General features: G+C 45.6%; 1 protein-coding gene across 6 annotated transcripts in view; it reads right to left on the reverse strand.

The window, feature by feature from the left end:
• KEL (Kell metallo-endopeptidase (Kell blood group)) overlaps window positions 1–25,273 on the reverse strand; it is a 45,370-nt gene that overhangs the window by 9,859 nt on the left and 10,238 nt on the right. For all 6 annotated transcript variants that reach the window (XR_012896732.2, XR_012896731.2, XM_075903189.2 and 3 more), the window contains exons 6-16: window positions 17,498–17,563; window positions 15,035–15,223; window positions 14,587–14,732; window positions 14,030–14,156; window positions 12,399–12,512; window positions 9,926–10,024; window positions 8,675–8,752; window positions 8,066–8,169; window positions 7,048–7,158; window positions 1,359–1,426; window positions 10–176 (exon numbers count right to left, since the gene is read on the reverse strand). Coding sequence is in view for 4 of the 6 variants with exons in the window: in XM_075903189.2 (XP_075759304.2) it covers window positions 10–176; window positions 1,359–1,426; window positions 7,048–7,158; window positions 8,066–8,169; window positions 8,675–8,752; window positions 9,926–10,024; window positions 12,399–12,512; window positions 14,030–14,156; window positions 14,587–14,732; window positions 15,035–15,223; window positions 17,498–17,563 (1,269 nt within the window). In the remaining 2 variants the exon portion in view is untranslated. The remainder of the gene's footprint in view (window positions 1–9; window positions 177–1,358; window positions 1,427–7,047; window positions 7,159–8,065; window positions 8,170–8,674; window positions 8,753–9,925; window positions 10,025–12,398; window positions 12,513–14,029; window positions 14,157–14,586; window positions 14,733–15,034; window positions 15,224–17,497; window positions 17,564–25,273) is intronic.

Here is a 25,273-nt window from a genome sequence, read left to right on the forward strand (position 1 = left end):
TTGTGATACCTGGTAAGCGATGGCGACTCCCCCTATGTCAGCTGCATTCTCCAGCAGAGTGAAAGTGCCATTGACTCTCAGGCCCTGAAGAGAGTAGCCTTCATACTGGTCCACCAGGCAGTCTATACCTTGCACTAATGCTTCCCTGTTGCATCTAGGACAGCTCTCAGGTACCACTGTGGAAAACAAGGAAATCCAGGAAGGTAAACCCAATACCAGGAGATTCTATCATTGCTCTTGTTAGTAATGAACGTGGTCTGGGATTGAGTCTTTTGTAATTAAAAAACCTGCCTGTGCACTATACATGTAAATAGGGAGGAGGGCCTGGAAGAGCTCCCCTAAATTTTCCAGAGGGAACACAGGCCTGTGACAGTGAATAGAGGGAATAGACTGTATTACATGTTACCAGCAATGGTTCTGGGGTACTGGCACAATTTTTTATAGCTGGGATACTGAAAGTGGAAACTGTGTGTTTGATATTACTATTGTAAGCCAGGGATAGCTGCTGCACCCCCAGGACCAATGTTCCCTCTAATCTTTTTTATTTGTGTTTCATGTATATTTCATTTCATCCATATGTGGAACAAATCTTACTATATATTTTAGAAACGTGTGTCTGTCTGTGAGTCCATTTGTTCAAGTACTCCCCCAAAACAGTCAGAGTTAGGACCACCAAATTTGGTATCCAGCTTCCTCTTATCATAACTTAAAGCAAGGGCAGGGTTTGGTTGTGTCAGGACAATGGGATATACCTGGAATGTGACTGTTTCTTAAAAAACGGAAAGGCAGGGGTCTGGTAGAAACAACAGTTATATTGCAGAATGACCATGGGGGTGGGGTAGCAAGGGGACTGGAACAGCTATAATCCCACTGGGGCAGCAGTGGTAAAGGGGGGAGAAAGGGACAGCTATCTACTATATAATTCAGAGTGTTTGTCTGTTTGTATATCTGTTTGAAGTCTTTTCCCATCTGTGCCCACTGCAGTTGTATCAGCCATAGACAGGCACTTCTCAACTGGCCCCAAGCTTCTGCGGTGAGAAAGGGCTGGGGCTGTCCTCTCTCCCTGGGGAAACCTGCATATTGAACCATTCATTCCCAGCTGCATCACAGAACAGTGATTTAAATGAAGAAAAACAAACCTTAAGGACCCGAGCAACGCCAGATAAAATCTTCTAAATTTCATGTTCACTGAGGCATGTGCAATTTTGCCCACCAGTAGAAACATAAAATCCAGCTGTGGATGCACTGCTAATCAGCTGAGTGGCAGTGGAATCTCTCCTAAGTGTCTGTAGAAGCGCACAGGAAACACTGTCCAGCACCTCTACCTCCAGCACCCCTGAATGGTTCACAGTACGCACCATAATCATAGAACACGTGAAGCAGCTCATGTGCCATGATGACTCCCAACGCTCCAAAGTTCACAGCACTGAAAAGCACAAAATGAAAAGTGTGATCAGCGGCTAAGCCTGCAGGAGATTGGGGAAGCCAGGGTTTGTCTATACAGCCCTGCTCTGTCAAGTGTGATTCTACTCTGCCAAGTGACAGTGTAAAACCAGTGCCAGGGGCTGCATCTTATCCTGTCTGTTACTCCAGAGCCACTTATTCAGTAAATGTGCAAGAAAAAGTATGATCCTTCTCTCAGTCAGAACTATAAATCCCGCACAGCTATTCTTACACAGCAATTAAACACTCACAGCTGGCCTGGGTCAGCTGACATGGGGGGGGAGGGTCTCTGGAGAACTGCAATTTTTTTCTATAGACTTAGGTTTGGGCTTGGGTTGAAGATGAAGCTCTGGGAGAGGCCCCAGCCTGAATCTGAATGTCTACCTAACAAATTTTAGTGCTACAACCTGAGTCGACTGACCTGAGCTAACCACAGCCATTCCGTAATGATAGGGCTGGATGAGGTCCCAGGAGGTCATGTCGTGCAACCTCTTCCTCAAAGCAGGACCAACCCCAACTAAATCATCCCATTCAGGGCTTTGTCAGGCCCAGCCTTCCAAACCTTCAGGGATGTAGATTCCACCCCCTCCCTAGGGAACCCATTCCAGTGCTTCACCTTCCTCCAAGGGAAATAGTTTTCCTAATATCCAACCTAGAACTTGAGATCACTGCTTCTTGTTCTGCCATTTGTCGCCACTGAAAACAGCTGGGCTCCATCCTCTTTGGAACCTCACACTTCAAGTAGTTGAAGGCTGCTATCAAATCCCCCCTCATTCTTCTCATCTGTAAACTAAATAAACCCGGTTCCCTCAGCCTTTTCTCATAAGTCATGTGCTCCAGACCCCTAATAATTCTTGTTGCCCTCTGCTGGACTCGCTTCAATACGTCCACATCCTTTCTGTAGAGGGAGACTCAAAACTGGATGCAGCATTCCAGATGGGACCTCACCAGTGCTGAATAAAGGGAAATAATCACTTCCCTAGATCTGCTGGCAATGCTCTTACTAAAGCAGCCCAATATGCCTTTAGCCTTCCTGGCTACAAGGGTGCACTGTTGACTCATATCCAGTTTCCTGTTCACTGTAATTCCCAAGTGCTTCTCTGCCAAACTGCTGCTTAGTCAGTCGGGCCCAGCCTATAGCGATGCAGGGGAATCTTCTGCCCTAAGGTCAGGATTCTGCACTCGTCTTTGTTGAACTTCAGATTTCTTTTAACCCAATCCTCCAATTTGTCTAGGTCACTCTGAACCCTATCTCTACACTCCAGCGTGTTTACCTCTCTCTCCAGTTTAGTGTCATCTACGAACTTGCGCAGCCTGAGTCAGCTGACCCAGGCCAGTCACAGACATGCCACAAATTTTTTTATTCTGATATAGACATATCCTGAGAGTCAAGCTGAATTCTTTCTAGCTCATACACTTTCATCATTAATAAAGATTCTGCAAATCAATTTCTGCTCTCATTAATTCCTGTGAAATCCTAGTTTTCTTATGTTATGCCAAGTTAGTGACAACTGTGCAACTCCACACTGTGCTGAAGAGTTGCACAAATGGTAACTGAGAGGAAATACAGGTGAACAATTGCAATTGCAATGGGAGGTTTATTAATAAGTCCGCTAATGATGCACAAGACAGAAAGTAACCTAATCAGGGGTTTCATTGGAAACTCCACCCACAAACCAAATTCCATCCATGTGAAACACCAAAATGAGTCCACTGACAGTCAAATTTATACACTATGATCATCTCTTTCCTTTCTTATCTGCACTGATCAAAAATTAAAAGCAAGGTACATTGATAAGTACTAGAGTTCAGAATTAATATGTCACTGAAATGAATAGGAGTGACTCACATCTATTGCTTTAAGAGTTCTACAGACTTAGTAGACATCACTGCACTGATCATACCCAGTTCACATTGTAAAGGTTATCTGCCTTTGCAACTCGCTAATTTGCTGGCTATTCTGAAAAATCAAAACTAACTTTTGTTTCAGGGTTGACCAAAACTGAAATATTTAATTGTTTTGGCAAACTTGAAAAATATTGCATTTTGCATTTATGAAATGTTCTGTTTTTGAGTTTTTTACAAGTTTATGAAATTAAATAATTAAATGAAATTAAAGAAAATTTCAAAATGAAAAGCCATTTATAACTGAAAAAATCAAAACTTTGCATTTAAAACTGTAAAACCATAAATGCTTTGATGTGTGTTTTTTATTATTTAATAAACAATTTGGGGAATTCAAAATGAATTTGTAAAATGTTTTGGTCAACCCCAAACTGTAGTCTTAGAAAAGATCCCTGGATGTCTGACTCCTGAATCCAATGCTCTGTTGGCTCTGCTGGATTAACAGTGGTAACACACTTATTTTCATCACAGTGAATTTAGTCAGCTGAATACAGGGGACAGATCTATTGATTCAGAAGTGACTCGCTCATTAAAAAGCACATAGAAGTATATTTGTCTTGCCATTATTCACTTCAATTGTGCCCCAAGTTTTAGGAGTGATCAAGGCACCTGGGGTGCCTAATAAGAATGATTATGTTGATTAAACCACCTGATTAATTTAAACTCATATTATATCCCCGTGTAAGTTCCTATCTTTGTACTATGGAAATATAATGAGTTTGGTATTATTCTCTCTGTATAAACCTTTCTCCAGGAGAAAAAATGGACATCCAGCAATGTTTTATAATGATCTGCCACTCAATGACAACTGGTTGCTCAACAGAGGTGCTCTTATCCTAAGAGAATTGTACTGTTGGATGGTTCACAGGAAAGCACACACACCTCATGATGCAGAAAATGGTTGCTTAGTAGAGGTGGTATTTTTATGAAGAGGGAGCAGAGTTTTCTTGGATCCATTTAAAGACACCTTTGGACCATAGATTGCCTAATAAGGCTGCTCTCATGTTTCACAGGATTTATTCTTGGAACCAGGGCCGCCAACAAGTGTGTGGGGGGGGGACGGGGGGTGGGCGGGAGAAAGGGAGCAGTTGCCACAGGGCCCTTTTCCCGGGGCCTTTCTATTTAAAAGGGCCTGGGGCTTTGGTCCACCACCACTGCTGCTATTGTAGCAGCAGTGGTAGTGGCCAGAGGCCCAGGCCCTTTAAATCACCACGGAAGCCTGCATAGTGTAGTCGAAGGCAGCACTGAGGACTGGCTGGGGGAACTGTCCCTACCCCCACCCCTTCTATCAGAGACTACATCTCTTGCTGGGAGAGGGAGTCTGCTGCTAAGCTCCACCCCCCACCACTGCCCAGGGCATGGCAAAATCTGTTGCTAGCCCTGTTTGGAAGATAGAAAATTATATAACCCCATCTTTGAATGAGTCAAAATAGAGGTGGGCTCAGGAACAACGTTCCCTCTAAGCTGTGCACCTGTGCAGCCGTGCACTAAAAAATGTAGGTCCACCCACGTCATTTTAAGAGTGAAGCAGCAGCACTCACCACTCACCTTCCTGCTGGAACAGAAGGTGAGTGGCGACGGTGACAGCCAGTGGCCTGGTGGGTCTGGCTGCAGGCGGTTGCCCTTTTGCTCTGCCTGGAGCCAGGGCACAGGAGGTGAGGCTGTTCCAGTGAGACTGCCCCAGCTGGAATGGGCCTCATGTGGCTGCTGCTTTACTCCAGCTGGAGCTGGAGCCGGGGGCCACCCACGGTGCTATTTTTAGTACCGAGATCCCACAAGGACCAGGACTGTGGTACTGAAAATAGCACCATGGGCAGCCTCTGCCACAGTCCCAGCATGCGGTCCCACTCTGGGAACAGCTGGGGCCATGGTTGTGGGGGGTTCTGCGACTGGGACCACAGTACTAAAAATAACACCATTGCCCTGGCCCCTGAAGCCCCTGCAAACTGCTTTCCACATCAAAGGTAGAAAGTTAGGGAAGGGGCAGGGAAAGAACTAAGGGGAAGGTGGGTGAAGAGAGGAAGGGGCTTGTGCTGTGGAGGCCAGGGCAGGACAAGAAAAGGGAAATCACCAAGGGGCAGGGTAGAGGAGAGACAAATGCCAGGGAGCCAAGAAGAGACCATCAGGAAAAGGGCAGGAGGGGGGTACAGGAGGGAAGGTTTCATTGGGGGTGTGAGAAGGGAGGGGACAGGGTGATGCTGAGGGAAGGGAGGATCAATGTGGACATGAGAGAGGAAGAGGACAGGGGAGGAGTGGGTGCCAGGAGAAGAGGGTTTGAAAGGAGAGTGGGCATGAGAAAGGCAGGGGATGAAGCAAGTCGTATGTGAGGACACAGAAGGATATGAGGGGAACTGGGGCAGAGGGTGGCGAGGGGGTGGGCACAAGGGAGAAAGAAGGCAAGGCAAGCCAAGGCAGTGAGGGAAGGAGAAGGCATCAGGAAGATGCAGGGGTAAGGGAAATTACAGGTGCCAGGGGATTGTAGAGGTGAAGCAGAAGGGCAGACATGGGGATGGGAGGGATGGGCAGGTGAGTAGAGGGAGTGTTAGGAGAGGGGATGTGAGGGTAGCTACAGATGATCAGAGTGGGGCTAAAGGAGACATGGGCACAGGAGGAGGAAAAGGGTAGGTGCAGGGGTCAAGAAGGATGGGGAGGAAGACAGGTCCCCAAAGGGCTGAGGGGAGTGACAAGGGCAGGAGCCAGGATAGCAGAGAAGGGTGAGGGGTGGGGAGGAGTAGGCACCAGGGGAGCAGATGGAGGGAGGGGAGGGTGGGAGACATGGCAGTGGAGGGAAAAGGGAGAGGTTTATAAGATATTTATTAATAACTTGGGTGACACAATGGGAGGGTGTCTAGACTACACCTCTCTATCGACAGAGAGATGTAGATTAGGCATGTCGAAATTGCTAATGAAGCAGGGATTTAAATATCCCATGCATCATTAGCATAAACACGGCCACAGCTTTTTTTGAAATGGAGTTTTTTCGAAAAAAATGGTAGTCTAGACGCAGATCTGTAGAAAATAAAGCCTTTTTCGACAGATCCTGTAAACCTCATTTTTTGAGGACTATAGGATCTTTCGAAAAAGGGTTTATTTTCGACAGATCCGCGTCTAGACTGCTGTTTTTTCCGAAAAAAACTCCATTTAGAAAAAAAGCAGCAGCCAAGTTTATGCTAATGAGGCACGGGATATGTAAATCCCGGCTTCATTAGCAATTTTGGCGTGCTTGATTTGCATTCTTCTGTCGACAGAGGGATTCAGTCTAGATGTAGCCTGGCACACACTGAACATGACCTCAATACTAGTGCACAAGACAAAACTCACTCCATTCATGGGTGGAAAATCTAGAGGGAACGCTGCTCAGGATCTGTTTTCTTTGTAGCCTGTATTGATGAGCTTCATGTCTTTTTTCCTGGTGCTCCATTACATGGTGTCTGCGAGAGCCAGGAAAATTGCCAGCCCAAGTCTATGGGTAAGAGCCTTAGGCGGCTCAGTGACAGAAGAGAGATGGCTTATCTCAGTCATACATGGAAAGGACTTAGGCTTTGAGTTTGCTTTCAATGAAGCTTGTGGCCAATTTCCCACTGACTTAAGTCAGAGCAGGCCCCCACTCTCTCCCCTTATTCAGTGAGTTAGGGTGCTGGAAACCCAGCATGCCAAAGGAGCAAGGTTCATACTGGTGGCATTGCAGCTCCTCAGTACCTTGGGAACTCGGTGTGGAAGAACGGGCTGCGGAACATTCCTGCAGGGAAGACCACGGCATGGTGCCTCAGCGAGTAGTAGGAATCTACAGACCAAGGGGAGACCTCCCAACTAGAAGCAAAAAACAAAGGAGAGAGAACATCTGCTATCAAAAGCTTGGGAACTTCTGATCTCTCTCCCTGCAGGGTCTATGTGGGAATTGCGGTGACACAGAGAAAGGACTCCCCAGGGCAATCCCATACAGAGAAAAGACAGAGCTGGAGGCTCACATGATTCAGATGTTTGTGTGCTCTGCCTTTATTTTTATTTATTAGGCACTTCTCACTGTCCTTAAAAATATTCATGGGTGTACCTTTCCCACAATGCTATCAGATAGGCCAGTGCTAATAGCCTCATTTTACAGAATGGCTAAGAGACTTGCCTGAGGTCACAGAGGCAGTATGTGGCAGAAGAGGGAAATGAACCCAGATTGTCTAACTTTCTGTTCAGTGTACAAGAGCAACCTTCCCTCCACTGTCTTGGCTCACTCCCATGTGATATCTCAAATCCTCTTGTTTTTGTGGTATCTTCTGTATCCTATCAACTGTGCCTGTACACCCTTTGCACTGCCTTTATACATCCTCTAACCCCGTGGTCACCAACCAGTAGATCGCGATCTACCGGTAGATCTCGGAGGCTCTAAGAGTAGCTCTTGAGCCCTCTCTGAACTGTGCGCCTGCGCAGTACATTTACATTAGATTTCCTCATTTGAGGAGCAGCTACTCACGGAGCAACAGCACAGGTGAGTAGCTGTGAGAAATGGTGGGATTTTTTTTTTAAGTAGCAGTATAAGGATTGGGGATAGCAAGTGATAGAGAGGAGGAGAAGAGAGAGGGCGGGGCTTCAAGGAAGGGACGGGGCGGTAGATCTTGTCTTGGTCTGTCATTTAAAAAGTGATCTTGGGTGTAAAAAGGTTGGAGACCACTGCTCTAACCAGTCTACCACACATCATTTCCACCATCAGTTGGCCAGCACATACTTATCCTGCAGGTGCGGATGAAGGAGCCTCAGAGAGAAATTTTCCTTCATAGCCTTCAGGCAGGCCACCACATTGAGCAGAAAGGTATTGTCGTGTATCTCCAGCTGAGGAAAGAGAGAGGCAATATGAGTGAGTCTGAAAGGCCACAGAAGTGAGACAGAGCAAGAGAGAGATGAGAATCAGAGAGCGGGTGAGGTGGATCAAAAGAAACAACAGCAAACATGAAAACCGGTTTAATCAAAAACCAAACATTAAATATTCTTTCTTTGCTCTCCCAACCCCCTAAATAGCCATCTGAAGATGTGCAAAAGGACTATGGGAGATATTATCACAGGCAAAACAGAAATGCCATCCTCAGGGATGAACTGTGCCCCTCCCCCCAATTTCCCCCTTTCCAACAGGAGGAAGAGTAGACAAAGTTGCAGGAGCATTAACTGGTCCTCCCAGCTTCTCCAGACCCAGCCTCTCTTGAAACAAAACACTGGAGGGAAAGGAGAATGCATGCTGGGTGTATGGAACATACTCTGCTCCCTTCCCCCCAGGTGTCCTTGGGTACAGAACAGACATATTGCCAATAACAAGATAGTCATGTCTGTTTGTATAACTCACATCCTGGAATTCCTGGTCCATCTCAGCAGTTTGGAGAATACTGTTTGGATAGCCAATTTCCACCTGAAGCTCAGAAACCTTAAATTGTTAAAATAAAATAAAGTAAAATAAAAGATACCTAATCAAGAGGATTCCTTACATGTTGAATGTCCCTATAATGTGTTTCAGGGCAGGGTAAGTAGGACTTACAAATGAGATTGGTAAAAAAAAAAATAGAAGTCCTATTTGACTCCTCAGGTAACACATCTCTCCTTATTCCTCTCCTTTCCCAAGTCAGTTGCCCTAAGGCCAAAAGCAGCCCTGCTCTTGTGAAGCCAGTGGAGTTGCAGCTGCTTACACCAGGGCAACTTTGTGGTTTTATATCTCTTGTAGGTGCTCATATATGTTTGCATGTATGCAGCTGTGGGGTTACTTGCAAGCCATGTAACTTTTATGTAATGTTTCAAGTTTTGCACTTTCTTGCAAGCTTTGTAACTTCCAGCTATTGCTTGTACAATCTTTACGCTCTGTAACATTCCATCTTGTGACAAGGGAGTGCATGGGTGTGTGTAAGTGGTGTGAATAGGGTTTGTAAGTGGTGTGAATAGGGTAATGTCTGTGCCTTTGTGGAGAGGAGCCATGAGGCTGCAGAGAGGAGCCAGGGTCTAGGTGGGGACTGATATAATTTTTGCTTGCACTTAAGAAAGGCAAGAAATGGAGATGCCATGAAAATGAAGAGAAGGAATTTAAAAGCATGAAGAAAATGAGATCTGGGTGGGCATCTTGATGATGGACAGAGAAGAACTCAATGTACATGATGAGGCCACTCAGATCAATATAGAGAAGAGAGCATGGAGACCATGGGACATATGATCAGCTCGCCGGCCTGGATTTGTGACTGCAGGCAGAGACATGAGACCCTCATGCTTAGCCTCTTTTGCTATCTCTGTGCAACTCGTCACTTGTGTAAGTGTATGTGCATGTGTTAAGGAGTTCCATTCCCTTTTCTCTTGATCCCATAGCAGCATTGAATAAATCAGTATAAGTGTAGGTCTCCAGTGAAATCTGGCAACAAGTTTATGACCATGTGGATATGACGGAATATAAGTATACATCTAGAATTGTTAAGTAGATATATAAAAGTGTCAATGTAGGATCATGTGCATGACCAGGCATGTCAAAATATGTTTAGGTGCAGACGCCCTCCCCCCCACCTTCTCCAGGGGCTTCTGGGATATAAAGGCCCCTGTGACCTGTGTCTTCCACACATACCTTGTCTTTGACTTCCTGTCGAGTCTGCTCATCCATCCATTCCACCTGATCCAGACGACTGTGGAGTGCATCTCGCACCTCAGAGAACATCCTCTCAGCCTGCCAAAGGGAAAGAGAGACACAGTCAGGGCTACAGAAAAGCAGCTGCTTTGTAGGAAATGCCGTGAAAGGGGAGCAATCAGGGCACATGGTCATTCAGTCCTGGGTTACCCGCTCTCTATGTTCAGAAAATGGAGTCACAGCCCAGCCCTGGTGAGGAGCTCTCTTTCCAGGGAGTAAGAAGGGAATTCATTCTTCACGTCCTTTCCACCATGCCATGTCCCTATACACTGCTTCCTCAACAGATCCCTAGCCCTCCCTTGTTCTGTCTCTCTATACCAATGGTCACCAACCGGTAGATCGGGATTTACTGGTAGACCATGGGTGATCCTGACAGGTTTGGCCAAGAGGCGATCAAGTGCTGGCACTTCAGCTGCCCCTCTCCCTGCTGCTGTGCACCTCCTGCCCTTTGCCTTGGAGCTGTCCCCCCCCCCCCCCACACACACACTCAGGAGCCTCCTGTTTGCTGTGCAGGGGAGGGAGAAGCGGGTGCTGATGTCAAGGTGCCCCCTCTCCACGCTGCATACTATCTCTACAGAGCAAGGTGGGGGCACAACAGGATTTGGGAGGGAGTTTGCTGGCTGCTTCTGGGAGTGATGCAGGGCTAGGGCAGGGGTGAGCCTGCCTTAACCCCACTGCACCACCACCCAGGAGCCACCTGAGGTAAGCAGTGCCCAGCTGGTGCCCACATCCCTAAATCCTATCGCAGGCATGAACCCCTCCTGCTCCCCAGATCTCTGCCCTAGGCCTGAGCACCCCCCTACATCCTAACACCATCCTAGAGCCCGCACCTACAACCCTCTCTGGCACCCAAACTGCCTGCCCCAAGCTCAGCTCAGAGCCTCTCTCACATTCCAAATCCCTTAATCCAAGACCAGAGCCTGCACCCCAACCCGCTGTCCCTGTCTGGTGAAAGCGAGGGAAGTTGGGAGAAGGAGAGAGGGAGGATGGAGTGAGCAGGGGTGGGCCTTGGAGAAGAGGCACAAAGGAGGGAGGGCAAAAGTATTTGGGTTTGAGGTAGATCCTGGATTGCACTTCAGTTCAAAGAGTGATCTTGTGCTTAAAAAGGTTGGAGACCACTGCTCTTCCACGAGGCATAAGGCAGCAGTTGACAAAGGCTTCCCCTGTTGACCGATCCGCGTCTTAACTCGCGCGCTGGGCCAACGATCAGCTGAGCTGGCACAGCGCAATGGCCATTTTTATTTTAATGAAGCCGAGGATATTTAAATCCCCACTTAATTGACTATGTCGGGTAGCCTATTTTACATGCCTCTGTTGGCAGAGGCATGTAGTCTAGACATACCATTTGATGTGTAGACATACCCCTACTCTGCAGTCTTTGTCTCTGCTTGAATTAAAGAAGAATTCACCATGCACATCCATTTAGTTTGCCTTCTAGTATACAATCTGACCCTCCTCTCTGCTGGTGGTGTCTGAGGGGGGATTCAGTCAGTCAGTTCTGGGCTTCCCTACATGCCACATGCACACAAACACACACCCTGCTCCCACACTGGAACCTATTTTCTGCCCTGGAGGAATCCCAGGAAATACATTTCACTGCTTCTCTTATAAGGAAGAGGAGTGCTAATGCTTGACACTCAATACATGTTGCTCTCCTGTGTCCTTTCCTCTTTCTCTTCTCATCTTCTTTGTTGCTCTTTCCTCTTAAGGTCTCAGTATCTCATTGTCCCATCTCCTTGGATTATTTGTTCATGTCATTTTTCACACATTGCAAACCCTTTATAAATTCAGTGTTTTTGTTAATCACATTGAAAATAGAAATCTGCTCCCTTAGCAAAAACTTTCCCCTTCCAAGGGCATGCAGACCTGTTTTATTATTGATGCATTCAGAAGCCCCGGCACATTGATTTGTTAATATAGGGTTGGTCACAAGCACTGGGTAAACCATGTTAGTTTGTTATAATTGGGTGGTTCCTGAGTGCCGGGACTGCACCTATTGTTGTTAATAAATTATGTTCATACTGGTCATCATTGTATTGTTACTCATGCACATTATAGCTGCATGCACTAGTTTGTTGTTGTAGGGTCATGTACAAGAACTGGACTTGCTCTCACAGGTTTGTTATTATACAGCCACTCATAAGTATTTGGGATGGATGCACTGGTTTGTTATTGCAGTGTCCTGTATAAGTGCTGGGTCTCCACACGGTGATTAGTTAGTGTAGGGTCATTCATTAGCACTATGAAGATAAGGATGGAGGTCCTAGTACTGGCTAGTCAAGCAATAAATGTTTTGAGGCTCCAACAACCTACCAAAGAATTCTGGGACATTTGCATGGAATAAGGAAGTGACACAGAAAGAGGAGAAGGAAATGAAGTTGATTTTGTGTTTTGGTGGGGGAAGAATACCTACAAGTTCCTTTGTCTCTTGAGGGAAAATCTCTTGCACAATCATCTGCCCAAGGACAGGTTCAAAGAAGATGCTGGTGTCAGTCAGACATCTCTTCCAGCGATGGGTACTCAGTACCTAGAAAGAAAGAAAGAAAGAAAGAAAGAAAGAAAGAAAGAAAGAAAGAAAGAAAGAAAGAAAGAAAGAAAGAAAGAAAGAAAGAAAGAAAGAGATCCAGAAGGCAGACCAACACAGAAAGAAGGACAGTGAAATAGGTGTACATTTGTAATAAGGCTCATAAAAATAATCAAGAATTTAATTTATTTTACTTAGATATTTATCAACTCTAAAAGGCTTTGAGCACCTCAGGAAATATGAACATACAACTCAAGGCTGGTTCACCCTCTTCACATCCATAAATGGTGGGGATTCATATTCTGACTGGGAGTAACAGAAAAGAGAAATCTGTATATTGTTCTCCAACCACTGTCCTTATAGAAGCCTCTCAATGTGGATTGGACTCCATGGAAGCAGCAGGTTGAGGGCTGACTTCCTCCATGTATCATCACTGGAGGTAACTGCAGTCATGTGGATGATGGGTTGGTCTGCACCTCAGAAAGTTTGTGGATGACACTAAGCTAGGGGAAGAGATAAATACATTGGAGGGCAGGAGTAGAGTCTAGAGTGACCTAGACAAATTGGAGGATTGGACCAAAAAAATTGATGAGGTTCAACAAGGACAAGTGCAGAGTCTTGCACTTGGGATGGAAGACATTTGGGATAGAAGACTCCCATTCACTGCTAAAGGCTGAGACAGACTGGCTAGACAGCAGTTCAGCAGAAAAGGACCTGGGAATTACAGTGGACAAGAAGCTGGATATGAGTCACAGTCTGTCATTGTAGCCAATAAGGCTAATGACATATTGGACTGCATTATCAGGAGCGTTGCCAGAAGATTGAGGGAAGTTATTATTCCCCTCTGTTAGGCCCTGGTGATACAATATCTGGAGTATTGAGTCCAGTCCCCCCTCCTCACTACAGAATGGATGTGGACAAATTGGAGAAAGTCCAGTAGAGGACAAAGAAAATGATTAGTGGGCTGGGACACATGACTTAGAGGTTGAGAAAAATGGGCTTACTTAGTTTTCAGAAGAGAAAAATGGGGGAGGGGATTTGATAGCCAAATTCAACTACCTGACGGGGGGTTCCAAAGAGGCTCTAGAGAGGCTGTTCTCAGTGGTGACAGATGGCAGAACAAGGAGCAATGGTCTCAAGTTACAGTGGGGAAGATCTATATTGGATATTAGGAAAAATGATTTCCCTAGGAGGGTGGTGAAGCACTGGGATGGGTTCCCTAGGGAAGTGATGGAATCTCCATCCCTAGAGGTTTTTAAGTCCTGGCTTGACAAAGCCCTGGCTGGGATGATTTAGTTTGGGTGGTCCTGCTTTGGGCAGGGGGCAGCCCTCTGATTCTATGACACTATGAAATAGGAAGTAATGCTGCTAGCTTGACCAGCCTGCCCTTCCACTCAGCATAAGAAACTCTACTTTGAGAACTAGCGATTGGGGGGCAGCAGCCTGTGTAAGTGTCCATGGGAACAGAGCTTTTACTGAGCTGCTGTGGGGCTGGAAAGAATGAAGGGAAGCTGACTCACCATCATAGATTCTCCTGTTTTTCCATGAAGCTTTTCAAACAATTCCCTGCGTGCATCTTGGAACCGGCTGTCGAGGGCTGGGGAGAGATTTCCAACCAGGCAGAGGATCATATAGATTTGTAGGACCCTGGTGGAAAAGACACAACGCTGCATATTTATATGGACCAATACATAGAGATCACTTTAGCCAGCACTAAATGCAGCCATATCTTGAGTAAACTGTGACAACTATTTAACTGTAAACTACAATGCCACTTAATAGCCAAAGACAGAGTGTGATCAACAGTGCCTGTGCCTAGAAGGATAGGGAGAATTTACTTGGAAAAATGTAACAGCCTGAGCTGAACTGGACTGGAAAATAGGCCAGAACTTGCAAAAAGTGCCACAGGACCTATAACGACTACATGGGAAGAGTCCCTCTTGCTCCTGCAGTGCCTTCATGTTTCCTTGGCCATCTCCCATTTGAACACTAAGGCCATTCATATTCAGTTTGACACCTGAAGCTATCACAGTCTCCTCAAAGCACAATGGCTACAGCATCAGACATCAGCTCTTACCTCCCCTTCTGCCATTTTTCAATAAGTTGTGACATGCCTTCCAAATAATCCATGTCATGCACTGCAATTGGCTGGGAGATGTTCAGCAGCACAGGATGGAAGGCTGCCTGGAGACATGGCAGCCAATCAATTGCGGGTGCCTTTTCCTAAAGGTAAAGCCAAACAGAAATGTTGAAATGTGACTTCCAGACTGAATGGGGGAAAACAGGAATGTCTCTTTAGTGCATGAGGGGCCATCTCACCAGAGTGAGATTCAAGGGCACTGAGAGTGGCGGGAGAGGAGTTACCAGGACTGAGAGTGCGGCGAATGGAAGTTGCACCATGGTACCAGTGAAGAACAGCCTCAGCAGGTTGGGGATGCACTGACAGTTCATTAGCAGAGGAGACTAGGTGGCTCCTGCAAGGAGCTCTACACATTCTCCTTCACCTGGAAGTTCAAGACACATACCTGCAACTCTCCAATAGTGGTGTGATAGAACAGCATCCCTCTCTCTCGCCGTTTCTGCAGTGGGGTGACCATCTTCTGGAGGTTGGAGATGAAGGACAAGGCGAAAGAGATTGAGGTGGTGGTGACATTCTGTGGCCCTCCCAGCAGTGTCCCCAGCTTCATCAGGTATGAGAAATACACACGGACAACCTATGATTTAAAAAAAGATCTATGAGTTGGGATCTGAGCCATTCCACCACCTACACATTCAACAATCTCATCCCACCTAGGCCTCAATCCTTCAGGGTTGTATCCCACCACAAACCATTCCTTTCATTCCCATGTTTCTGTATATCTGCTGGAGCAAGGTTCGCTGAATAGGGTGGTTGGATCTGTGCACAAAATTGAACTATAAATGAGAAATAATAGTTAATGGTTCCTTCACATTTTACTATTGCTTTAAATATAGGGATCATTTTAGCACTGAAATGCCACTACTTTTGGGAAGGGGAGAAGCAAGCTATTTAATTGCATGACTCAGCAGTGAACTACAGTGAACAGTGAGATTCTGGCTTCTCTAGTGCCACCTGAAAACAGAGCAACAGGCTAATTTGTTCATATGTTAATAGAAATCAGAGAAGAGTCAAAGGTATTGTAGTGCAATTTGCCAAACCACTTATGTGTTAATTTAGGAATAGTATTGTCTTTGCTTATCTTTAACCTGTTGATTGCTATCACATAACATTATGTATAAAGTGTTTCTTCATGTTAAAATGAGAATGCATGTGTAAACTTCATGAAAACTAATGAAGCATTGTTGTTTGCTATTACATTACCTTTTGCACTGTGTAAATCTCTGTAATTACCCATCAAACGTGATTGAAGCCTTGGAAATGTAAACGAAGAGTGCTAACTTCAAAGCAAGGGCCATTGTGTTCCACAATGGAAATTCACTGGCCCACATGGATGAAAACATTGTTCAGATTGTCTTCTGTGAGAAGAAACTATAAATACAGATTCAAAGGCATAATCTTCATCTCAGGCTATGTCTACACTACAAAGAAAAGTTGGAAAAAGATATGCAAATTGCAAACCACAATTTGTGTATCTTTTCCCACTTTTCTTTTGAAAGAGGCTTTTCCGACATTTGGCCCATCTACACGGAGCCAAACATCAGAAAAAACTCTCCTTTGGAACTTCCCTTCTTCCTCATGGAACGAGGTTTACAGGGATGCTGAAAAAACATGTCTGCTTTTCCGGAAAAAAATGTCAGAAAAGCAGATGCGTTCCTTGGACCTCCAGTATCCCAGAAAAGCTCTGCAGTGTAGACATAGCCTCAGACTGTTTGGACTTTTACAGAGAAGATGCCAAATGCAGAATGGAGATCCCCAGAAACATCAAGGTTACTTGAAAATTTTTTTGAACAACTAGCAGATTATTACATCAACTGCTATAATTTTGAATTTACTAACTTTGACTGTTAATGTATTTATTTTCCTGCTTTAACCTCTTACAAATTCTCATTTCTTTTTTAAGCTAATAAATCTTTCATTGATTTACTAGAGAATTGGCTACTAGCATTATATTTGGTGTGAGATTCAAAGTACCAAATTGATCTGGGGTAAGTGACTGATCCCTTGGAATTGGGAGTAACCTAATGTAATGTCATACTTGGTTTATATAACCTTTTATCACAACGTTCAGTTTGTCTTGGCTGCAAGATTGACTGGAGAGTCTAATGACTCCATGGTAAGGCTGGTATAGTGATTCCGGAATGCATGTTTGTTATTGGCTTTCTGAACCCCAATTATGTAGAACACACCACCAGTTAGGAGCCTCTGCCCTGTTTTCTGACAATTAGACCAGGAATTGGCATTAACCAGTTGTGAGCCACTCCAGACAGCAAGACAAACAGAATGGAAATTTTGGACAGAGCAGGCCAGACTTGTGTTACTACTTGGATTTGCAGGGAATCTTAAACATCCATGGTGGGAAGACAGAACTTTAATTTTCAAGATCTGCTCTGAAAGGCTCACACTGAGTAAATTGCAGCCAACTCAGCAGATCCAGGTGAGAAAGAAGAATAGATGAGATGAATAAATTGGAACTGGATTTTCTGGACTGAATTCAAAAGGGATTCCAAGGACTCTCATCCACGCTAGGATGAAATGTGTCATATTTTAACAACAGGTTACAAAGTCCTAATAAAATCAGGTCAAGTTTTTGGTAACTCATGTTCTCCTTGAACAGCTAGCACATTAAAAACCTACAGCATTCCCTTCCTACACCACAACATAAAAACCTGTTGGCTAAAAATGTTCCAACACTCCATGTTATCCTAATATGAACAAGCCCTATAATACCTCTATGCTCTCATCAAATACTTAACACGTGTGATCATCACTCACAAACTATTCTATACCAGAGGACATTCCTGAACCTAGTAGACATGTTTTTGCCATGCCCCAGGCTTTGTTGTGGTACCTCAGGATAATTTGCTTTCTCATCGTAGTCACTCTCTGGAGGTATCTCAAACTTAGGATGGTCAATCTAAGGAAAGGAGTGAAGGAAAGACACTTGGTTAATATCAGAAACACTAGAGATGGAAAAATAATTTAGTCAGTGACTTTTGTTTCTTTATCTGCTCAAGCACTTGTCTGCAAGCTGTTTATGATTGTCATAAACTGAAAAGTGTCCCCAAACAGTTTCTATGGTTAATTTTTGTCTTGAGCTCATTTGCAAGAAGTCTGTTGTAAGTATTTGACATTTAAATTCAAGCAACATTGGTTAGCTACATATATGATATAATATAATAAATGATAATAATTATATACATGCAATACATAACAATGTTTTAATGTTGTATGAATTTTTATTCAAGAAATGCCAAAATATCTGATTTGAGACTCGGGCCCCACAGCGGTATGCACATAACAAGAGTCAGTCTCTTTGAAGACAGCTTACTATCTAAGGGTATGTCTACACTACAAAGTTAGTTCGAACTAACAGATGTTAGTTCGAACTAACTTTAATAGGCACTACACTAGCGCTCCGCTAGTTCGAATTTAATTCGAACTAGCGGAGCGCTTAGTTCGAACTAGGGAAACCTCATTTTACGAGGATTAAGCCTAGTTCGAACTAGCTAGTTCGAATTAAGGGCTGTGTAGACCCTTAATTCGAACTAGTGGGAGGCTAAGGCTTCCCAGGTTTCCCTGGTGGCCACTCTGGCCAACACCAGGGAAACTCTATGCCCCCCTCCTGGCCCCAGACCCCTTAAAGGGGCACGGGCTGGCTAAGGTGCCCGTGCCAGGTGCAAGCCTGCCAGCACCCATCCAACAGGCCCTGCACCTGGCACGGATCGAGCCACCCACCCGATGTCCCCCAGCCCTCCCCCTCTTCCCGGGACCAGGCTGGCAGCTCCCGGAAGCTTGCCCGGGACAGCAAGAGGCGGGCACCCGCCTGGGCTAGTGCGGACATCGTGGACATTGTCCACGATCTCCGCAGTAGGCACAGGAAAGTGGCCGGCTTGGGCAGGAGAGCTGCCAGCCTGGCCACCCAGGAGCAGGTGTGCAAGAGAATCAAGGGGGTCCACTGAGACCCTGTGGGGAAAATCAAATAACTCCAATTGTGTCAAAGGGGGGACTGTGCAGAAATCAAAACTCTCTGAAAGAAAACTGCTGTAAGGGTTAAAAAGTTTTCCAGATCTCTCTCCCTGTATCAGAGTGAAATCAAATTAACTCTAATCAAAGACCCTTACGAATGACTATCTCAAATTCATGGATACTCCTAGTCTGTCACAATTTGTCATGTAAACCCTTATCTTTGTCACAGTTTGCCTTGTAGACTCCTCCACTCAAGTTCTCATGTGGCTTTGTTCTGTAAAACTTACTTCTAGCACTCCTGGGGTGAACAGAAGTCTCAGAGTGCTTCTGCTGAGACTTTGATATGTTAAAGAAAAACAATCCACACCTGAGCTGTCTGAACATACTGTATAAAGATTCCCTGAATCTGTCTGTCAGGGCTGCTGCTTCACTCTTGGAAGTGACAGCCTGCATGCATGCATCATAAAGTTTTCTCTTCTAGGTTTCTCTCCTGCCTCACTGATTTGACCTCCGGCCTCGGACCCTTCTGGGGGCTCTGTACCTCAGGGGAGCGAGATTTCCCCCTCAATTTGGTGTCAGAAGTGGGATGGCTTGGAACTCCAGTTGGAAAGGCTGACGACGGGGAACGGGAACGGACTACAGCGCGCATCTGGAGGGTAAGGGATCCATTTAAAATCCCCCAGTCCGCCTCCCTGTTCTCGTCACCAGCTGGACCGGCTGGCGGTAAGAGTCATCTTTTACTTAAAATTTTTTGTTAAGAGGCTTGAGGGAAACTTAAAACGAAAACACTGGGTATAGCCAAATAGGGGTTGGATTTTGTTGTTGTTGTTGTTGTTGCTGACTGATTGGTGGCGAGTCCAAGCGCATGGTTTTGAGTGAGTGAAGTCCGGAGTGGGACCGCAGCCGCACCAGTGCTGTCAGTGTCACTGCACAGCTGCTGAAAGCAAGGGCGGTTTCCCCCGGCACATAAGGAGTGTGAGTGAAGCTGACAGTTTGTGTGGACTCCCACACTATCCTTGGAGAGGGTAGTGTTGCTGGACGCCTGTACTATCCTTGGAGAGGGTAGTACTGTTGGGCTCCTGCGCTGTCCTTGGACAAGACAGTGCTAACATGGATAAGATTGCTCCCTCAAGTCTGTCTCCGACTGAGGGAAAAGGTTTCTCACAGCCTGGGACTCCCTTGTCTCAGATGATCAGTCAGCTAGGTATTGCCTGCAGGTTTGAAACTAAGGAGACTTAAGGAATTATTGAGCATTTGGAATGGCTATACTCAGGGGAATTCCCAGAATAAATGGCAACTAGAGCTTTGACTTACAAAAGCTTTCTTATCTTAGAGTTTTCCTCGAGGAAAAACATCCTAACCAGATGGAATATTGGTGCCTCTGGGAGGATGTGGCAGTAAGAAAAAAATAATAATCAGAGCATTATGGCTAGCAAAAAAAGATTCTATTGAAAAGCTGCAGCAAGAATTGGCTACTCTAAAGAAACAGCTTGATTCCCCAGATGTGCCATCTGCACCCCCACCCCCTTTGGACCCTTGTCAGCTGAACATTCTTTCCTGTTATCTCCCTTTTCTGCTGTAAACCTTATGGGACGTGACTTGTTGTGTAAATTGGGTGCAAACCTTCTCTGTAGAGAGGAAGGGATATTTGTTGACCTTTCCCCCTATCAGGCTCCAAATTTGATGGCATTACTACTCTCAGAGGAATCTGATGAGACCTCAGGATATACACCCCTCCTGGACCTCTCAGATGTCCCAGAGACATTGTGGGCAGCCCATGTGAATGAAGTGGGGTTGCTAGCCTCCGCAACACCAGTGCAAATAACATACAGACACAACAAGCCTTTCCCAAGGGTAGCCCTGTATCTATTGGCTAGGGAGGCACAAGAGGGCATTAAGCCTGTAATCTCTCCCTCCTTAAACAAGGGATACTTGTTTATACAACTTCACCATGTAATACACCTGTACTACCTGTGAAAAAGCAAATCTATAGATTTGTACAAGGCCTAAGAGCCATTAATAAGTTTGTAATCCCTAGATTTCCAGTAGTACCTAACCTGGTTTTCTGTAATAGATTTATGTTCTGCCTTCTTTTCTATTCCAGTGCATAAGAATTCCCAATTTCTCTTTGCCTTTTCCTTTCAGGGTCATCAATTAACCTGGACATGTTTTTGTAAAGTTATTGTAAAAGCCCTACTCTGTTTTCTCAGTTTTTAAAAAGATGACCTTAATTCTATCTCTCTTCCCTGCAGTTCTGTGTTAGTTCAGTATGTTGATGATGTGCTAATTGCTAGTAAAACTAAGAAAAGATGTAAAACTGATACCTCATATGTGTTAAAGTGTCTTGCTAAAAAGAGTCACAAGGCTTCCAAAGCCAAATTGCAATTTGTAAAACAAAGAGTTCAGTACTTAGAACATTTACTTTCAGGAGATGACCGCCAGTTAACACCTGAGCGAATTTCAAGTTCTTTCCATTCCTCACCCTTTCACCAAAGTCAGGTACACAAATTTCTGGGTACTGCAAGATATTGCAGACAATGGATTCCTAACTTTTCTGAACTCACCAAACCCCTTACTATTCTATTCTTAATCTTAGCTCCTGACCCAGTGACCTGGTCCCCAGAATGTGAATCTGCTTTCCTTTCCCTTAAAACTCTTCTCTCACAGCCACCTGTTCTAGGCTTACCTAAATATAGCAAGCCTTTTACTCTGTTTTGTCATGAACAGGATGGAATTGCAGCTGGAGCTCTCTGTCAACCCCTTGGACCCACACCTCGTCCAGTCGCTTATTTTTCTGCAACACTGGACTCAGTAGCCCGTGGGTTCCCACTTTGTCTGAGGGCAGTTGCAGCTACTGCTGAATTACTTAAAAAGGCCCAACCTGTCACATTAGGCCACAGCATAATCTTACAGGTCCCTCATGCTGTCTCTGCTCTCTTACAGCAACACTGCACCCAGCACCTGTCTGTTCAGAGACAAACCCGGTATGAGAATGTTATCCTCTCTTCCCCAAATGTGGTAATTCAAAAGATGTAATGTACTTAACCCAGCTACTTTTTCTCCTTTACCCTCTACTGGTAAAGCACATACCCATAACTGTGAAGAATTGCTTGAGCACTGTGTAAAGCCTCCCCAAGATTTGTCTGCTCAACTGCTGGAAAATGCAGATCTTGTATTGTATACTGATAGCTCATGTAAAAGAAATTCAGTTGGTAAACTAAAGGCTGGATATGCAGTGGTCTCAGATAATAATGTTTTAGAGGTTTTTTTCTCTTCCAGGAATCAAATCAGCTCAGGCTGCTGAGCTCATCGCTTTAATTCGTGCTTGCCTTTTAGCGTCCGGACAGTCTGCTGCCATTTATACTGACTCAAAGTATGCTTTCTCTGTCTGTCATGCCACAGGACAAATTTGGAAACAACGAGGTTTCCTTACCTCTTCTGGCTCTGCTATCTCTCATGGTCCCCTTATTTCCCAACTCATTGATGCTATTCAGCTACCCACATCCCTCTCTATTACCCATTGCCCGGCCCACACAGGTGCCACTGATCCTGTTTCTCTGGGTAATGGGAGTGCTGATGCAGCCGCCAGACATGCAGCAGAACATGGACCTCTGGCTCCCTTTCAGATTCTGGTCTCTCTTTCCCTCCCTGTTTCTTTGCAGGACCTGATAGAACTACAGCAGGCTGCTCCTTATCCCCAGCTGGGATAATGGTTGCGCCTGATGGCCGCCCAGTCGCCCCAAGATCTCTCACACAGCAGCTTGCTCAGGTGTCTCATCAAATGACACACATGAGCAAAAGGGGGGTGGCCTCACAAATCCCAAAGCAATGGTACGCCCCAGGCGTGCACCTAGAAGCTCTCAAGAATATCTAATTCATGTGTGATTTGTAAGCAGTTTAATGTTGCAGGAGGCCCACAGGCTAGCAGCCACACAGAAAGAAGAAACCTAGACATAAAATGACGGTTAGGAGAGCTTGCACCTGCAGGTGAAGGAAGCCCTCCCAGTACCTACTGATGTACCGTGCCACAACATCCAACCAGGCAACTACGTGTTCGTAAAGGAACTTCGCAGAAAGAATTCCCTGACAGCCCGGTGGAAAGGACCGTTCCAATTGCTGTTCATCACCCACACAGCAGTAAAGGTGAAGGAGGGCCCCTCGTGGATCCACGCAAGTCATGTACGCCGAACTGCAGATCCAACAGAGCTAATTGACCCCGTCACCCAGGACCCCTCCCTGGAGGAATCACCTGAGGACGAGGTTCAGCGGACCGAGGCGGCAAACTCTCAAACCAGACTGTTACCAAACCGGCCTCCACCAGGAGCTTCGAGGTACAACCTGAGAGGTAGGACTGTACCAGCAAAGACCTACAGGTGAGCCTGGAGCCCTGTAGCTCTCACAAAGGGAAATCCATTCCAGTATTGAGTGAACTAAGAGACTACGAAATCTCGAAGAGTGCCTGCAGAGGCAAGCCAAACAATACTAACTGATTAAGTTTAGTTAAAAGACTGCTTTGCTAGTTGCTAGATAATTACTATATTATTATTATTATTATTATTATTATCCTTTCTACTTTAGAAATTTAAGATACTATAATAGGATGAGGATTGTTTTCCTTCTTTTAGTAGTCAGAATAGCCTTAGTGTATAACTTTCCCCACCCTTATTGGGAAGCCCTGCAAAAGGTTGTGTCCCTCACCAATGCAAGTGACTGTTGGATATGTGAACAGCTCATAAAAGGCTCTAAAGGCCTTTTACCATTACAGTTTATCCCAACTCCTGCCTCCTTGTGGACCAGACCCCTAAAATTGAGATTTACTGGTAGTCAGTACTCTACAGGAGAGCGGGAATGGGTAGATGCCCAGAATGATAACGCTGTACCAGGAATACATAGTCATGGGGAAAACAGGCAGATTTGGCATAAAAATCTGATTGCCTCAGGGATTCCCCTTACTCAAGCATTACATCCATCAGGAACTATGTTTCCATTGTGTTTTGAAAGCAAAATTGGCACTGGTAAAGATCTGGGGTTGAATGGGCAGTGGGTCATTTACCCAGCAGATAAAGAAAACCTCCCTCTAAGATGAGACTTCATCCTAGCAAAGGAAAAATACCTAAGAATGTCCAGAATAAACTTTGAGTAATACTCCAATAGGAGTATTAAAGGGGGGAATTGTGGGGAAAATCAAATAACTCCAATTGTGTCAAAGGGGGGACTGTGCAGAAATCAAAACTCTCTGAAAGAAAACTGCTGTAAGGGTTAAAAAGTTTTCCAGATCTCTCTCCCTGTATCAGAGTGAAATCAAATTAACTCTAATCAAAGACCCTTACGAATGACTATCTCAAATTCATGGATACTCCTAGTCTGTCACAATTTGTCATGTAAACCCTTATCTTTGTCACAGTTTGCCTTGTAGACTCCTCCACTCAAGTTCTCATGTGGCTTTGTTCTGTAAAACTTACTTCTAGCACTCCTGGGGTGAACAGAAGTCTCAGAGTGCTTCTGCTGAGACTTTGATATGTTAAAGAAAAACAATCCACACCTGAGCTGTCTGAACATACTGTATAAAGATTCCCTGAATCTGTCTGTCAGGGCTGCTGCTTCACTCTTGGAAGTGACAGCCTGCATGCATGCATCATATAGTTTTCTCTTCTAGGTTTCTCTCCTGCCTCACTGATTTGACCTCCGGCCTCGGACCCTTCTGGGGGCTCTGTACCTCAGGGGAGCGAGATTTCCCCCTCAATCTGAGACCCCCGACCCTGAGCCCTGAGCTTACAATGGCCGTCCTGGGTCAGACCAAAGGTCCATCTAGCCCAGTAGCCTGTCTGCCGACAGCGGCCAACCCTAGGGACCCTGGAGGGGATGGACCGGAGACAGTGACCAAGCCATTTGTCTCGTGCCATCCCTCTCCAGCCTTCCACAAACTTTGGGCAGGGACACCACTCCTACCCCCTGGCTAATAGCACTCCATGGACCCAACCTCCATGACTTGATCTCACTTCCCTTTAAACTCTGTTCTAGTTGTAGCCTTCACAGCCTCCTGCAGCAAGGAGTTCCACAGGTTGACTCTTTGCTTTGTGAAGAACAACTTTCTGTTACTACTTTGAAGCCTGCTACCCATTCCTTTCCTTTGGTGTCCTCTAGTCCTTCTTTATGGGAACTAATGAAGAACTTTTCTGTATGCACCCTCTCCACCCCACTCCTGCTTTTAGAGACCTCTATCCTGTCCCCACTCCGTCTCCTCTTTTCTAAGCTGAAAAGTCCCAGTCTCTTTAGCCTCTCTTCATATGGGACCTGTTCCCAACCCCCGATCATTTTAGTTGCTCTCCCCTCTCCCAGCCTCTCTCTTCCCCTCTCCCACCTCCTTTTCCCAGTCTCCCCCAGTTTTGTTCAATAAAGACAGATTCCATTTTTGAACACAATTGTCCTTTATTTTGTACATCAAGAAAAGGGGCTAGGGAAGGGTAAGTGGAAGGAGGTGAGGGAGGAATGGGGCACGAGCCCCCGATGGGGAGGACTGGGCTGGCTCTGCGGGCTTCTGGGGGTGGAAGCTCTCCTGCAGCCCCCCGATTGCCTCCTCTCCCCAGATGGCAGCCTGCGGCAAGTGCAGCCGGGCTGATGGCCGAGTGGTGTGATGTGCCCAGTGTGGGCACTCCGG

The sequence above is a fragment of the Pelodiscus sinensis genome, chromosome 1 (assembly GCF_052426305.1).
Source record: "Pelodiscus sinensis isolate ZL-2025 chromosome 1, ASM5242630v1, whole genome shotgun sequence".
Classification (NCBI taxonomy): domain Eukaryota; kingdom Metazoa; phylum Chordata; order Testudines; family Trionychidae; genus Pelodiscus; species Pelodiscus sinensis.